This window comes from Gymnodraco acuticeps, unplaced genomic scaffold (genome assembly GCF_902827175.1).
Source record: "Gymnodraco acuticeps unplaced genomic scaffold, fGymAcu1.1, whole genome shotgun sequence".
Taxonomy (NCBI): domain Eukaryota; kingdom Metazoa; phylum Chordata; class Actinopteri; order Perciformes; family Bathydraconidae; genus Gymnodraco; species Gymnodraco acuticeps.
This window is the reverse complement of record NW_022992177.1, coordinates 2,532,150-2,545,654: the sequence shown is the minus strand read 5'-3', so window position 1 is coordinate 2,545,654 and position 13,505 is coordinate 2,532,150. Positions and strand designations below refer to the sequence as shown.

General features: G+C 40.4%; 3 protein-coding genes across 4 annotated transcripts; 2 read left to right on the top strand and 1 right to left on the bottom strand.

Moving 5' to 3' along the window:
* The first annotated feature begins 1,020 nt into the window (after positions 1-1,020).
* Positions 1,021-6,174, top strand: ddb2 (damage-specific DNA binding protein 2). 2 transcript variants are annotated; one of them, XM_034204877.1, is made up of 11 exons: positions 1,021-1,144; positions 1,245-1,389; positions 1,472-1,581; positions 2,128-2,319; positions 2,995-3,161; positions 3,526-3,625; positions 3,812-3,989; positions 4,266-4,411; positions 4,991-5,146; positions 5,234-5,279; positions 5,464-6,174. In XM_034204877.1, the coding sequence occupies exons 2-11, from the start codon at positions 1,254-1,256 to the stop codon at positions 5,712-5,714; spliced, it is 1,482 nt and encodes a 493-aa protein (XP_034060768.1). In that variant the 5' UTR covers positions 1,021-1,144; positions 1,245-1,253; the 3' UTR covers positions 5,715-6,174. The 2 variants fall into 2 exon arrangements, with proteins under 2 accessions (XP_034060768.1, XP_034060769.1); XM_034204878.1 differs by lacking the exon at positions 2,995-3,161 and adding an exon at positions 2,479-2,624 and having other exon boundaries at positions 5,464-5,749.
* Positions 6,175-6,256: 82 nt separating this feature from the next.
* Positions 6,257-7,075, bottom strand: LOC117538859 (protein FAM180A). The gene is made up of 3 exons (XM_034204791.1): positions 6,960-7,075; positions 6,718-6,791; positions 6,257-6,626 (listed from the first exon to the last, which is right to left on the bottom strand). Exons 1-3 carry the CDS (start codon positions 7,024-7,026, stop codon positions 6,282-6,284), a joined length of 486 nt encoding a protein of 161 aa, XP_034060682.1. The 5' UTR covers positions 7,027-7,075; the 3' UTR covers positions 6,257-6,281.
* A 682-nt stretch (positions 7,076-7,757) lies between these two features.
* kbtbd4 (kelch repeat and BTB (POZ) domain containing 4) lies at positions 7,758-12,452 on the top strand. Its single transcript, XM_034204892.1, has 5 exons — positions 7,758-7,837; positions 8,861-9,335; positions 9,423-9,564; positions 9,778-9,884; positions 11,043-12,452. The coding sequence occupies exons 2-5, from the start codon at positions 8,874-8,876 to the stop codon at positions 11,901-11,903; spliced, it is 1,572 nt and encodes a 523-aa protein (XP_034060783.1). The 5' UTR covers positions 7,758-7,837; positions 8,861-8,873; the 3' UTR covers positions 11,904-12,452.
* The last annotated feature ends 1,053 nt before the right edge of the window (positions 12,453-13,505 follow it).

Sequence of the window (13,505 nt, the reverse complement as noted above, 5' to 3'; positions counted from 1 at the left end):
CAAGATCATTAACCGATACTAGCACACAACCGGATACACAGAAAGACCACGCAAACTAAAAATAAACAGCAACAGGGAGAATTGGAACTCTCACAATTTTTTCATTTTGGCTGTATTACATCATGTTTAAGCCATACATAATCAACAACACATAGGTATGTTATTCAACAAAAAGAAGACAGATTGAAACTATAATCATAAGAAATTATTAACAAAAATATCCTTTACAGATTGATATTATATTTTCATATTCTGCAGCCCATGTAATGGTTCAATATAGTGCTTTGCTTTCTATTTGGAGTTGTTGTATGGGGTTTCTTTTCAGTCCTTTTGCATAGAACTTTCCATCTTATCAGAAGGTTCAAAATGAACATTTCATAATCAATATAAGTATTTTCAAAGAATAAACAATGCAGAAAAAGTGTACATCTAAAAAAAAAAGTATATGTTTAACCAGAAATATACAATGAAAGTATTTTTTTTTTTTTTTAATTATGAGAGTAATAAATAATACATCATTTGTTTTACGTGTAGTATCATTATTATTGTTTTAATTATTTTGATTAATATTGTTTTTATTATAAAACAATTCATTCATTTTATAGAATATTGTAGAGGCCTTAAGATTTAGGCAATATTGCAACTAAAGAATAAATATACTTTTTTTATATAGTTTGCGGCTGGTTGGTTGTTTTTTAATATATATATTATAATAAATATATATATATTATTTTGTATAGTAGTAGTAGTACCTATGAGTAGAACACAGAATAAAGAATAACGCTTTTTTTCACACTCCATTTTAATTATGTAGCCTAACTTACCGTACTATACACAAAGTAATTAATGATATGTTTCACTCTGACCAAAATAATAATATGTTTGTCATGAAAGCACTCCTCTTCTGAAAGAGACTGCATAGAATCTGAAAGCTGATCTTTTGTAGGTGTTGTAGTCCTACCTGAACACCAAACATGGCGTCCAATAGGTGTTGCTGGTAGTTAAAACAACGACCCCTTGCGTCCACCAGCTGTAACACACACACAGTTACAAAACAGAGGGGCAGCCATTAAAGTTCACGTGCTGCGATATTATGCAAACACCGGAGTTCCTGCACTGCAACATTAAACACTGAATCTCACAGGTAAGCAGTCTGTCTAAGTCTTTATTGTGGCAACTAGATGAGTAAATGTCGGGTCAGTTCCTCTCTGCTGTCTCGTGTTGAACAGGCGTGTTTTCTTTAGGAGGGAAACATGAAAACAAGACAGGCGAAGTCAGCAGATGAATCTGAATCAAAGGGAAGAGTGAAGAAAAAAGCCGGGGAGAACTCTGGTCCAGCTCTCTCCAAAAAACTACGAGAAAGAAAAGATGGAGAAACATCCAAACAAGGTGTGCAACTCTAATGGTGCAGACTCAGTATGTTGCACATACAATCATGTTCCTGTCATGAAATATCGTTTTTTTTTTGCAGTGCCTCCTCTCAAGTCTACAGGAGTCCAGAAGAGAGCAGGGTATGGGAGCATCCTGCACTACCTTTACAAGAGCACTCTGGGACAAAATCTTCACTCACAGATGAAACAGGTGAGACTTCTACGGCTGTGCAGATTGAGAAAAATAACCTAGCAACGTAATGCCATAACTGTATCAGAATCAGAGTCGGTTTTATTGCCAAGTAGGTTTACACATACCAGGAATTTGCTTTGGTATAAGTGTGGTGCATACAGAAACACAGAAAGAAGAATACGTAGAAACAAATATAATGAAAAAATATTACTATTATAAAAAATAAAACAAATTGTAAAAAATAAAGACAATATTTACACAAAATATAATTATGTGGGAAACCGAGTACAGTAAAACATGAAAATACTATGTTCAAAGAGGAGAGCTATGCTGATTTAAAAAGAGGTATCGTGTGCAGGATTTACAATACAAAAAAGATCAAGATATTGTTTGCATGATGTGTTTATCTTGGGTGGATGTGACTGTAGTAAACGTCCTCAACATGCATTATCATTATGTGTATACTAGTGCTTGGTATGTATGCATCATTTCTGCCATGTAGATATCTATGGGCAGATTAGCTCGCAGGAACAGTTGATCATTAAACGTTGTTGTTTGTTGCAGTGTCTTCAGGAACCTTTTGTCCGCTCGCTGTCTTCATATCAGTTCCACGGGGCCACCAGCCCCTTCGACCGCAGGATCACCTGTCTGGAGTGGCATCCCACTCACCTCACCACTCTGGCTGTGGGCTCCAAAGGTGGAGACATATATCTGTGGGACTTTGAGGCGCCTGGGAAGAAAACCTTTCTCCAAGGGGTGAGTGTCTTCATGCTCCATCTTCCTTTGTTTCTTCCTTTTCTGCTTTTGAAATATGCAGCAACTTATTCCACAATTACATTTTGAAGCGATTATTAATTTACAAACTGTGCAAATTAGATTAACATGAAGACACACTTGTATTGGTTCTTTGCTTAGATGGGGATTGGAGACTCAGTTACTGACATGAGGTTTAACCGGTTAAATCCCAGTCAGCTGTTCACCTCGTCTATGCGGGGTAGGACAGCTCTTCGAGATTTGAATGGGACGATTCTATCAGTGTTTGCCAGCACAGACATACGAAAGTAAGAGTTGTCCTTAAGCTGCAATACAAAAAGTAGATTGCAGGCCTGAGCATCAGTCTTCTTATCAGGCTCTCTTGGTTTATTGCTAAACATTTGTGTGGTGTCGATCACTACAACTGCAACCAACCATTATTTTCAGTATCTATAAATCTGACAACTTTTCTTTGGTCAATAAAGCATCCATCCAAAGTTTTTCAAAGTCCAAAATAATGTTTTAAATGTCTTGTTTTGTCAATCCATAAACCAAAGGCCTTCGGTTTATTATTAGATAAATAAATAAAAAGCAGGAAAACTCCCTCATTTGAAAATAATTTCAGTAATTATAAGAGTTTTACTGATAACTGTCCTGCGTTTCTGTTTCTGTGCACAGAACGGAGCAGGAGACTTTATTGGAGGGATGATATTTTGCCCGTCAGACCCCTCCAAACTTATTGTGGCTTCTGGTGAGGGCACACTGAACATGCTGAGCTTTGAGGGCCGCCCACCCACCGTTCTGTCCCGAACTCAAGACTGTGGCCACGATCACCACCATGTTTGGTGAGGAAACTGAGAAGAAGACTGACACTCAGAAAGATCAAGAGGGATCATGTGATCTTCTCATTGTTATGTTGCTATGCTGAAGTATAAAGCTCTACAATGTATCCCCAACTTTTCAGTTTTTCATTAAATAAAAAAAGCCTTGTTTTAAGATTTCTAACGCTGCATTTCTTAGACAAATCAACATATCTTTTTGGTTGGTATACTATATAGAGGCAACCTTTAGTTTAATGTGAGCACTTAAAAATCAGCTAGTAAAGAAATAGTTTTCACTTTACAGCAATGATAAGTAAACTTTCAAATATTTCATTGACTCTCATTCTGTTGAATACAAATAAAACTCACTTTGTTTTGTTTCTTACAGTCACTGGTACTGCTGCGTGGATGTGTCTGTAAGTCGACAGATGCTTGTGACAGGGGACAATGTGGGACATCTCGTACTCCTGGGTTTGGACGGCCAAAAGGTATGTCTCCATTCCCCCGAAAGTTTAACTTAAGTCATTCTACTTTATGAGGCGACAAAAGACATGAGTTGATTTCTGGCCACTAACGAGAATCAGTATTTCTCACAACTAACAGTTCCAAAACGTTTTTGTGATGAATTCAGATTTTATTTTTGAATGCCTTTTTGTTCTATTTTGATGTTGCAGATTTTCAGTGAGAAGTTGCACAAAGCCAAAGTTACCCATGCAGAGTTCAACTCCCGCTGTGATTGGTTGTTGGCGACCGCATCAGTCGACCACACGGTGAAACTTTGGGACCTGAGGAACATCAAAGACAAGAAGAGCTTTCTCCACGAGATGCCGCATGATAAAGCTGTCAACTCAGGTGAAACCCTCACTCAGAAAACTCTACTACCATCATCATACCATAACATCCACGTTTTATTATTAATTAAAATAATACATGTAGTTGTGAAGTAGTAGATGCAAGAATCACTGTTGGTGATAGATGCAAGTTGTTTTGTTGTTTTGTCTTTGGACATTTAGTTCAGATTTCTTAATTTATTTGATGAAAATGTAGACAATACCTTAAAGTCATTACATCCATGATTTGAGCAGTTGTAAAGAAAATCTTTGTTATTTTGTAAATCTGTTATTACAGCCTATTTCAACCCTCTGGACTGCTCCAAGTTGCTCACCACAGATCAGTACGACCAGATCCGGATCTACTCCTCTCCTGATTGGTCGAAGCCTCAACATATCATCCAACATCCACACAGACAGTTTCAGCATCTCACGCCCATCAAGGTTTAATTCTTCTCTAGATGTGTATGTTTCCTTTGCTAACTTATCCTGAGACAACCACTAGTTATCCTAGTTTGGTTGCACAAAGGATCAGCGCATATACACAAACAAACACGGATATCAAAACATTTGTAGAAAATAAAGGCAAAGGTAGTACATAAGGAGACCCATGGGAGGTTTATTCAAGAAGGAACTTTCTCAGTGTGGTACAGTACAGTTTGAGATGATACAATACTGTTGTGTATTTATTAATGGCTTATCTGATATGGACCGATACAGTATACATAGACAAACTGAAAACAGTTATCCAATGAAAGTGTCCTATATTGTTCTATATCAAATGCTAGAGTGCAACACTGTCCTTAAAAGGGCTTTTATTATGCTTGTATCAGGCTTTTATTCGTTAAGAGATTACAGTGAGGTAAAAAGAATGTAAACAGGTACAGAAGCTGCGATAAAGCACAAATTAAAAACACAATATTTCACAATCTAGACATAGGTACAGTGTAGCTGCTCTCGTGGATCTATTCAAGCTCTGCAACCTGGCGTTACTATCTATTCTAATCTATTATTTCTCTCAAGGCCACATGGCACCCTGTCTATGACCTCATCATGGCAGGCCGTTACCCCGACAACCGGGTTTGCCCCGGAGACCAGAGGACCATCGACATCTTTGACTCCAACACAGCAGAGCTTGTGTGTCAGCTGCAAGATCCCGCCGTCTCAGGTATCAAATCTGTGAGTATGACTTTAAAAACACTGGGCGGGGGGGAAATGGAGACAAGAAAGCTGTGGTCTTTAACACCAATAATTATGTATTTACAGGTAAATAAATTCAGTCCAATGGGTGATGTGATTGGATCTGGAATGGGTGAGTTATCCATTTAAGGGATTTCATGTCTGATCATACCAGTTGTGTGAGAGGAGTTAAAGTGTGTCACTAAAGCTGTGAAGACCACTGAGACAAATATTACATTTGTGATATTGGGCTATATAAATAAACATTGATTGATTGATCATTGACATTTACTAAAGACACTTAATGTTCACTGCAGGTGTGTCGGTGCTGGTCTGGAATAGAAACAGGTTGTTGATGAGCGATGAGTCCACAGCGCAGGAGGAAACTTCTGCCTCAGCGGAAAGTTCAGGAAGCCAGCGGAGGAATCGGCAGCACCCCAGCAGGGAGAGGAGAGGACCGGCTCTGGATGCAAAGCTCAAGAAGAAACTGGCTTCTCTGGAAGAAACGGAAACCAAGACCAAGACTAAGAGTATTAAAGAAAAGCTAGCCGAGATGAGGAAGAAATAAACTATACAATAGTGTATCTGATCCATCTACTGAAGCCTTTCTCAACCATTGGGCCACAGCCTATTGGTGGACCTCCGAGCACCATATGTGTCTTCTGAGATTAAACTAAGAATGCTTTCAACCTATTGGACTGTAATTGACCAGCATTGTACACTTTGATTACATTTAAAAGGGAAACGATATTTATTTCCATTTTCTATTTTCAGGCATGTTGTCACCGTACTGTTCATCTTGATTATAAAATACATCACTGGTTGTCTGATGGAAAACAAAAGAGGCAAGAGCTTTTATCTTTAAACATGTTATGTTATTCATGCGATAGTAGAACTGTCCATGTCTATACATTCCTTTGTATTTCAGTGTTCTTTATGTCTCAAATTCAGGGATTGCTCAAATGCAAACATGTTCTTTTATAGTGTAACGTTTTTTTATACTTCAATAAAAATTACAACATTATACATGATTGAGGTTTTTATTTACAAATCTTTGAATACACATTAAAGGAAGATGTAGGACAAGAGATGTATTGCTGACACCTTTATCTTATGCAGATAGGCAGTTTTTGTATCATGCATAACTGAAAAGATAACTTCCACGTAGTTCATGGACCGTAACATTTGCCAGCTGGAGGAGCACTTCACTCCAGGCCTCCTGATGCTCTTCTCCATCCTGATGCCAGGCCTGTTGGGCAGAGTACACCATGCTCAAAACAAGACCGTTAAACTGATCTGGAGTCAGCGGCCGATTCTGACTCTTATGAGCTGTCGCCATCTGCTCCATGGTGCTCGGACTTCTGGGAATGTTGTCATTAATCTGAGACAGGAAAGCCCGCCCCGTCCTCATGGATGCCATCTCCTTGTCCAGCAGAACAATGTTGTTGTCATGGTCGATCTCCACCCCACCCAGCAAAAACTGCACACAGGTTAGAAAAATCTCTGCAAGTTAAATATGGCCCGGTATGTGATTTAAATGCATGAACACAAGTCTGAAATGAAAAAAGTACCTCAAACATCAGGTTTGCATCAAAGACAGATGAGCCGGTTTTTGGAGGTGTTGGACTTCTGCCTGCAGCCACATCTAACGTAGAAAATACTGCAGTTTAACTGTAACACAATGGAGATGCAGGAAAACTATCTGTGCATTGACACCTTGTAATGCTATGAAATGCATATTGATTTCTGCATGCTTCATCATTATATAACCTAAAGTCACTTTCCTGTCAGTACATTTTCAGTTTTCACTTACCTTGCAGCCCTTGCTCCAATGAAAGCCATACAATGACCTGAAGGCAGAATTCAAGATGTTTTTTCATATTCTTCTTTAGATTGTTGCAGTCAGATTAAACGCTGCATCCTTCTTTGCGCTCCCTCAGACACTTGTGTGAGTCAGGGCAGAAACAGATCAACTTGAATACCACTCGTTTTTCCACTTTGGAAAATAGTAGCAAAAGCCAGATGGCTGTGATGCAGAGCAGAGATACTTTTTACAATCTCTTTATTATCCACATGCCGAACTCTGAGCTACAATGACTTAAAGTTCACAGAGGCAATTTACCCTTTATACCCAAGAACAAACAAGTCATTCATTAATACATGCTTTTCCCCAGAATATTGAACAATGCAAACAAAAGTAATAACCAAAAACAATCCTTCACAAATTCAGTTTCAGTTAAGGGTACTTCTCAGCATAGATACATCTATATATATTAAATATTAAAATAATCAGAAACTAAGGTAATACCACATATAGACAAATGCCACAATAGAGTTGGTCTCATGTAAGGCAGATTGGTGAAGATTATGGTATGCACTTTATACTGTAACAAAGGCATTCACTTTATCATGTCTTGACTATGTAAACTACTGAAGTCCTCAGCGGTCCAACTTCATAGCTCATTCACTTCATTTGATTTACTTTGTAAAATCAAAGTTTATGTGAGCTGAGGTTATGCCCAGCATTATTGACATCAGGAACTACTGTATTTCCAGTGTGTTGTAGTAGCGCATCTCCTCCACGTGGCAGCAGCAGCACCAGTTGACTGCTCTTTTCTGACAGATGGAAAAGTGTATTTACTTCCGGTGAAGAGTTCAGTTGTTCCTGGATAATAAAGTACTCAAATAAAGGTAAATGCGATTGTTTACTAGTCTTTCATAAAAATAATTTTTAATAATTGTTTTCGAATTTGCAGTGCTAGTTATAACTATACCTCCATGATATCACGGTTAAATTGTGACTCGCCTGTGTAGCAAGCTAATCCTGACCGTAAACACAACACAGGGTTAGCTAGCGTTAGCTTCCTACTACCGTTACACCCACACTGCGCATTACCGCAGACATTAACCTAAATAAACATCACTCATCACATTATTTAACGACAGTATAACCACGCCTTTGAGAAGATGCTTCTGTGGTTTGATATTATGAAGATATGCAATTATTTATTAAATACGTTTAGCAGAAACGACTGCTAATTAAACAGTTCTGCACTAAATCCTAACTCAGTGAAAGTTGTAATATTTGTATGTTAATTTGTGTGTTTTTTTTTTAACTGTATGGCAATTTTGGAGTCTTCTGTTGTATAGTGTTTTACTGAACAATTTTTACTATAACGCATTACTATATAACAACACCACAGTAAACATTAAGACCATGAAGTTGAAGCAACACCAAAGCTACAGGGATAACCACTATTAGCCTACTCCAAATATATTGTATTGTATCGAAAGAGCTTTCTGTGCAGAAAATGTGTTGCCATTCAATAATTTGTCTACTAAAAACTATGAACAAATGTGGGTATAATGTAGGTGAATTGTGTTCAAAAGTATTTACAAAAGGGAAATCCTTGTTTATAAATCAATGTGATTTTCTTAAATAACCTGAACCTGAACTTCCTATGTTAAAATAATTTGTTATTAAATAATATTAGTCAATAATAGTGTTATTGCCCAATGTATTGTTATGATATTCCCAAACATCGCCTACAATCAACACCTATAGAAATATTTCATCAACAACTTTAAACAATCACCTTTATAAAGATGTAGACAGGTTATTGGAGGGTTTTTGTATTTTTGCAAACCTTGACATGTTTTATAAAGTACCAACTGACTGTAGATGGATGCTCTGCTGCTTGCTGACTTGTTTAGGTGAGCAGTAAAGATGGAGTCCAGCGAGGAGGGGGGCCTCAGTGTGGGCGGCTCTGTGGGCGAGGAGAACTATTTCCTTGGATACACCTTCACCGACCGCTCCCACTCCAACCGGGTGGTGAAGAGCATCATGGACCTGTGTGTGGGGGACAGCCTGTTCGCTGACGTCACCATCAACGTGGACAGCAAAGAGTTTCAGCTGCACCGGCTCGTGCTGTCGGCACAGAGCAGTTTCTTCCGCTCCATGTTCACCTCCAACCTCAAAGAGTCCCACAACCGCTCCATTGAGCTGAAGGATGTCAGCGCCACTGTCTTTCAGCTGCTGGTCGACTACATCTACCACGGCACGATTAAACTGAGAGTGGAGGAGCTCCAGGACACCTATGAGATGTCCGACATGTACCAGCTGACTGCTCTGTTTGAGGAATGCTCCCGCTTCCTCTCACGGACAGTAGAGGTCAACAACTGCCTGCAGGTGAGTCACTGTTTTAACACGTCTCTGCTACTTAGTCACATTTGTGTCAATTGTATCAGTTTAGTCATATGACATGTTTTTGCCCAGGTGATGTGGCTTGCAGACAGACACAGTGACCAGGAGTTGTACACCGCAGCTAAGCATTGTGCCAAAATCCACCTGGCCCAGCTGCACCAGACTGAAGAATTCCTCAACCTGCCTCTCTGTTTGCTCTTGGACATCCTCAAAGGTATCACCGGTTTGCTGTCCTATCACGATGTGGCCTGGTGTCCCAAACTGTGTTATCACATTTACTCAAAGTCATGCGTTGTATTAGTTACATTACCGCTAGCATGAGCCCCAACGTTTCTTGTCTGCCACTTAACTATTGACGATCTGAAATTGACAAATGTAAAAAAACACCTCATGTACGTGACTCACTAAGCTTTGTGTTTTTTTTCAGATGGAGTTCCTAGTTCCCAGAATCCAAAAGTGGCCATTGATTCATGGATAAACAACAACAAGGTGGAGAGAGAAGAGTTTTTATGCATCCTCCAAGAAAATCTCAAGGTAGCTCACTTTCAACTAGAGCTGACATTTTTATTTATTTTTTTGTATCCAATTCTTGCCTTTTTTTGTTGTTTGTATTCAAATGTTGTTTTGTTTTACACATTATACAGTATACAAACATCGGCACACACTCAAGTCATCCCCTGGGACACTGGCCAACACACCAAGAGTACAAAATAACAATAATAGTAACAGTTATTTTTAAGATATATTTAAGCGCTTTGAGCACCAGGAAAAGCGCTTTATAAATGTAATGTATTATTATTGTTATTTATTATTATATATATTATCAACAATTTAAATAACAAGTAAATAGAATAAAGATTCTTCAGCGACTCTGTAAAAAGTTATGGTCGTCAGTTACAGGCAATTAGTTATAGTAAACATAATATACCGGTCCATTCAACAGTTAACCCAAGGGCAATGCATAGGGAGAGGCTGGATTTCTAATTAAAAAGAATGAGGAGTCTTGGTGGTGAAAAGGCAATATTGTGGCTCGAGAGAGATTGAAATCAATATGAGCAAATACAGGTCTTTATTCCTTTGGACCCTTTGCCCTGTGTGTTGGAGATATATATATCTCTTTATATTATTTAATAGTGTAACATTTATTTTCTTGCTGTTTATAGTGTTTATTATTATTATCATTTATTTATATGTATTCTTAGTTAGTGTCATAAGTTAAAGTAGTGTCTATGCTTTTATTTTGAAGGCATGTTTTGGGCACTGGGTGATTAGAGCACCTGGTGTAATTGTATATATTGGAGACAGATGGAGGTGGGAGGCAGAGCACTAGTAGGCAAACGTTTCTTTTACCAGGGTGTTTCGAGCCACACAAGGGAAAGCCATAGGAAAGGCTTAAGGAAAGAGATATAGGAAAGAGATATAGGAAACCTGTTCATTGTATTTTGTTATAGGAATAAAATGCACAACGGAGAATCTTGTCTGGACCTGGATCATTGCCCTGCGTAAGATCCGCTAACTAGTGCCTCAGCGGCCGTATTATTTTAAGTTAATTATCTGTTTTAGTTCTATATGATTTTGGCCGCTACACTGTGTCTGTAGCTTTATAACAATGTACACAAGTGTTTCTAATTTATGTCTGTTTGAACTATTTTTATCTGTAATGGCGGATGTCTTTCTCTTGTACATCCACAGGAAATCGGGGAGAATGTCCACATTTACCTGATTGGTAAGGAGGAGGCGCGGACTCACTCGCTGGCCGTGTCACTTCACTGTGACGAGGACGATTCGATCAGCGTGAGCGGCCAGAACAGTTTATGCCATCAGATCACTGCGGCCTGTAAACACGCAGGTGACCTGTATGTGGTGGGGGGGTCCATCCCTCGCCGCATGTGGAAGTGCAACATGCACACCATGGACTGGGAGCGCTGCGCCCCGCTGCCCAGAGACCGCCTGCACCACACCATGGTCTCCGTCTCTACGGAGGACACTATCTACTCACTGGGGGGAAAGACGCTGCAGGACACTCTCTCTAACGCCATCATCTTCTACACAGTGAAGGACAACATGTGGACAGAGAGCAGCCAGCTGGACACCGCGGTGTCCGGGGCCGCCGGTGTGAACCTGGGAGGAACCATCTACCTGCTCGGGGGGGAGGAGAACGACATGGACTTTTTCACTAAGCCGTCTCGACTGATTCAGTGCTTTGGCACCGACACACGGAAGTGCCACATCAAACCTTACATGCTGCCGTTCGCGGGCTGCATGCACGCTGCGGTGCACATGGACGTGATCTTCATCGTGGCAGAGGGAGACTCCCTGGTCTGCTACAACCCGCTGCTGGAGAGCTTCACCCGCCTGCGCTTCCCCGAGGTGTGGAGCTGCGTGCCTTCTCTGTGGAAGGTGGCCAGCTGTAACGGCTGCATCTACGTATTCAGGGACAAATGTAAGAAAGGAGACGCAAACACGTTAAAGTTCAACCCGGCAACATCCGTCGTCTCAGTTATCAAAAGTTTAAAAATCTTCCTCACAAACTGGCAGTTTGTCTTGGCCTAAACTCTCCTCTGGAAGTCATACTGCGGTCCACACATTCACCACAGACAATCAGGGACAACTAACCATGACTTCACTCTTCAGACATCCGCTGTAACTGTATTTACTCAGCTGGTTTCTGTGCCACTCATTCCATCAGGACTTCACCACCAGACCAGTAAAAAGGAACAGCGGTGTGTGTGTGTCACTCGCTTGTGTTGTTCCAGTGTGTCTCATTGTGAAGTCAAACAATGTGTAGTGATGCTGTGACGGTGAAATAATAGACGTTGTGTCCTGTGCACTGCTCGTTTATTGACACGCATGAACAACTCCATTGTAAAAACGTGACTGAACGTAAAACATCCTTCAGTATATTGTGTGTGGTTAAACGTGTCATGATGTTGAAGGATACATATCCTCAGATGTCATATTTGAAGTAAAATGTGTATAAACCTGATAAGAGGATGTTTTCTAACTTTTACATTTTTCACAGTTTCTTGTCTTACGATTGTATTTTTTGATGTTAAACTGTAACAGAAATGTCAAATATATGGCTGTAGTTGCAAGCTTTCATTGTTTGTTCTGATATTTATGGCCCTTAACCCTTTTTGCATTAACTATCCCTCACTATTAATACTTTGTTTATTACCAGGGATTTGGTATCTTTACTTCCTGCAGTTATACCGCTATGGATTTAGAAAGGGTGGGATTTGTTGCTGTGCTTTGGTGCTTTGCCTCAACAAAGACGTAACTCCTTACAGTATTTATCTTTGGATTGGCAATGCATCTTGTGAATGGTGAGGTGTTAAAGGTGCCTGTTTTGTCCTTGGGGGAGGACAAGAGGAGTAGAAGGCGAGAAAGCCACTACAGAAAGGCCACAACTCTCCCATTGATGTGTTGCAGGAGGCTGTGCAGCTGAAACCCAAGCCCAGTTACATGTCAGACTTTGTGAACTATTCTAAGCATCAGTTGCTGACGCCAAGATGAGGGGGGGGGGGGGGACATAAGCGCCTCCATAAGAACTCCCAATAGGAACTGACTGCCACTACAAGCACCATCTGACATGCAGTCCCTTAATATTGGGCAATAAAGCTGTTTATAGCCCCTGTATCACAGCCATAGCCCCACGGTTGGGTGTGGATGTGTTTCGGATGCTCCGCAGGGTTGTGATGAAACCTTCTGGAGTCCAGTGCAGAGGGAGGTTTAGTGCGAAGGTAGATCGCTAGGAGCTGAAGTGACCTTGGGACCGCTTGCTGAGGGCAGGACAGAATTCCTGAAGGGACACATGGTCTAGAGTGACAAGACCATCTGCTCCAGCGCCAGCAGCAGCAGGAAGGTGGAGGGGGTCGGACACGGGGGGTGCTGAGAATTCCTCTTGCTGGGGTGTGGAGGGAGCAGATATTCTGGGATATCACTGCTAGCACTCCGCCGGGGAAACGTGTTTCTTTGGCATTTTTCAAGCGGAAATCCGAGGGAGATTTTTGAACACTTGATGGTGAGAGGGGATCGTTGCAGGGTTAAATGGGGAAGGTATTTCTCTGGTCCTCTTGCTCTCTACGAAGCGACCGGCGATAATGGTCTCGGTGTGTTGCTGTTTTACTTCGGTGGATCCAGTTTCCTCTCCAT

What these genes read in the sequence shown, in the direction of transcription:
- ddb2 (XM_034204877.1), top strand. Translation starts at nt 1,254, where the DNA reads ATGAAAACAAGACAGGCGAAGTCAGCAGATGAATCTGAATCAAAGGGA. An exon ending in AGAAAACCTTTCTCCAAGGG is followed by an intron (nt 2,320 to 2,994) that starts GTGAGTGTCTTC and finishes TTCTGTGCACAG; the next exon opens with AACGGAGCAGGAGACTTTAT. An exon ending in TGTGATTGGATCTGGAATGG is followed by an intron (nt 5,280 to 5,463) that starts GTGAGTTATCCA and finishes TGTTCACTGCAG; the next exon opens with GTGTGTCGGTGCTGGTCTGG.
- LOC117538859 (XM_034204791.1), bottom strand. Translation starts at nt 7,026, where the DNA reads ATGAAAAAACATCTTGAATTCTGCCTTCAGGTCATTGTATGGCTTTCA. An exon ending in ATTGGAGCAAGGGCTGCAAG is followed by an intron (nt 6,792 to 6,959) that starts GTAAGTGAAAAC and finishes TTTCTACGTTAG; the next exon opens with ATGTGGCTGCAGGCAGAAGT. An exon ending in ATGCAAACCTGATGTTTGAG is followed by an intron (nt 6,627 to 6,717) that starts GTACTTTTTTCA and finishes ACCTGTGTGCAG; the next exon opens with TTTTTGCTGGGTGGGGTGGA.
- kbtbd4 (XM_034204892.1), top strand. Translation starts at nt 8,874, where the DNA reads ATGGAGTCCAGCGAGGAGGGGGGCCTCAGTGTGGGCGGCTCTGTGGGC. An exon ending in GCTCTTGGACATCCTCAAAG is followed by an intron (nt 9,565 to 9,777) that starts GTATCACCGGTT and finishes GTTTTTTTTCAG; the next exon opens with ATGGAGTTCCTAGTTCCCAG. An exon ending in TCCTCCAAGAAAATCTCAAG is followed by an intron (nt 9,885 to 11,042) that starts GTAGCTCACTTT and finishes GTACATCCACAG; the next exon opens with GAAATCGGGGAGAATGTCCA.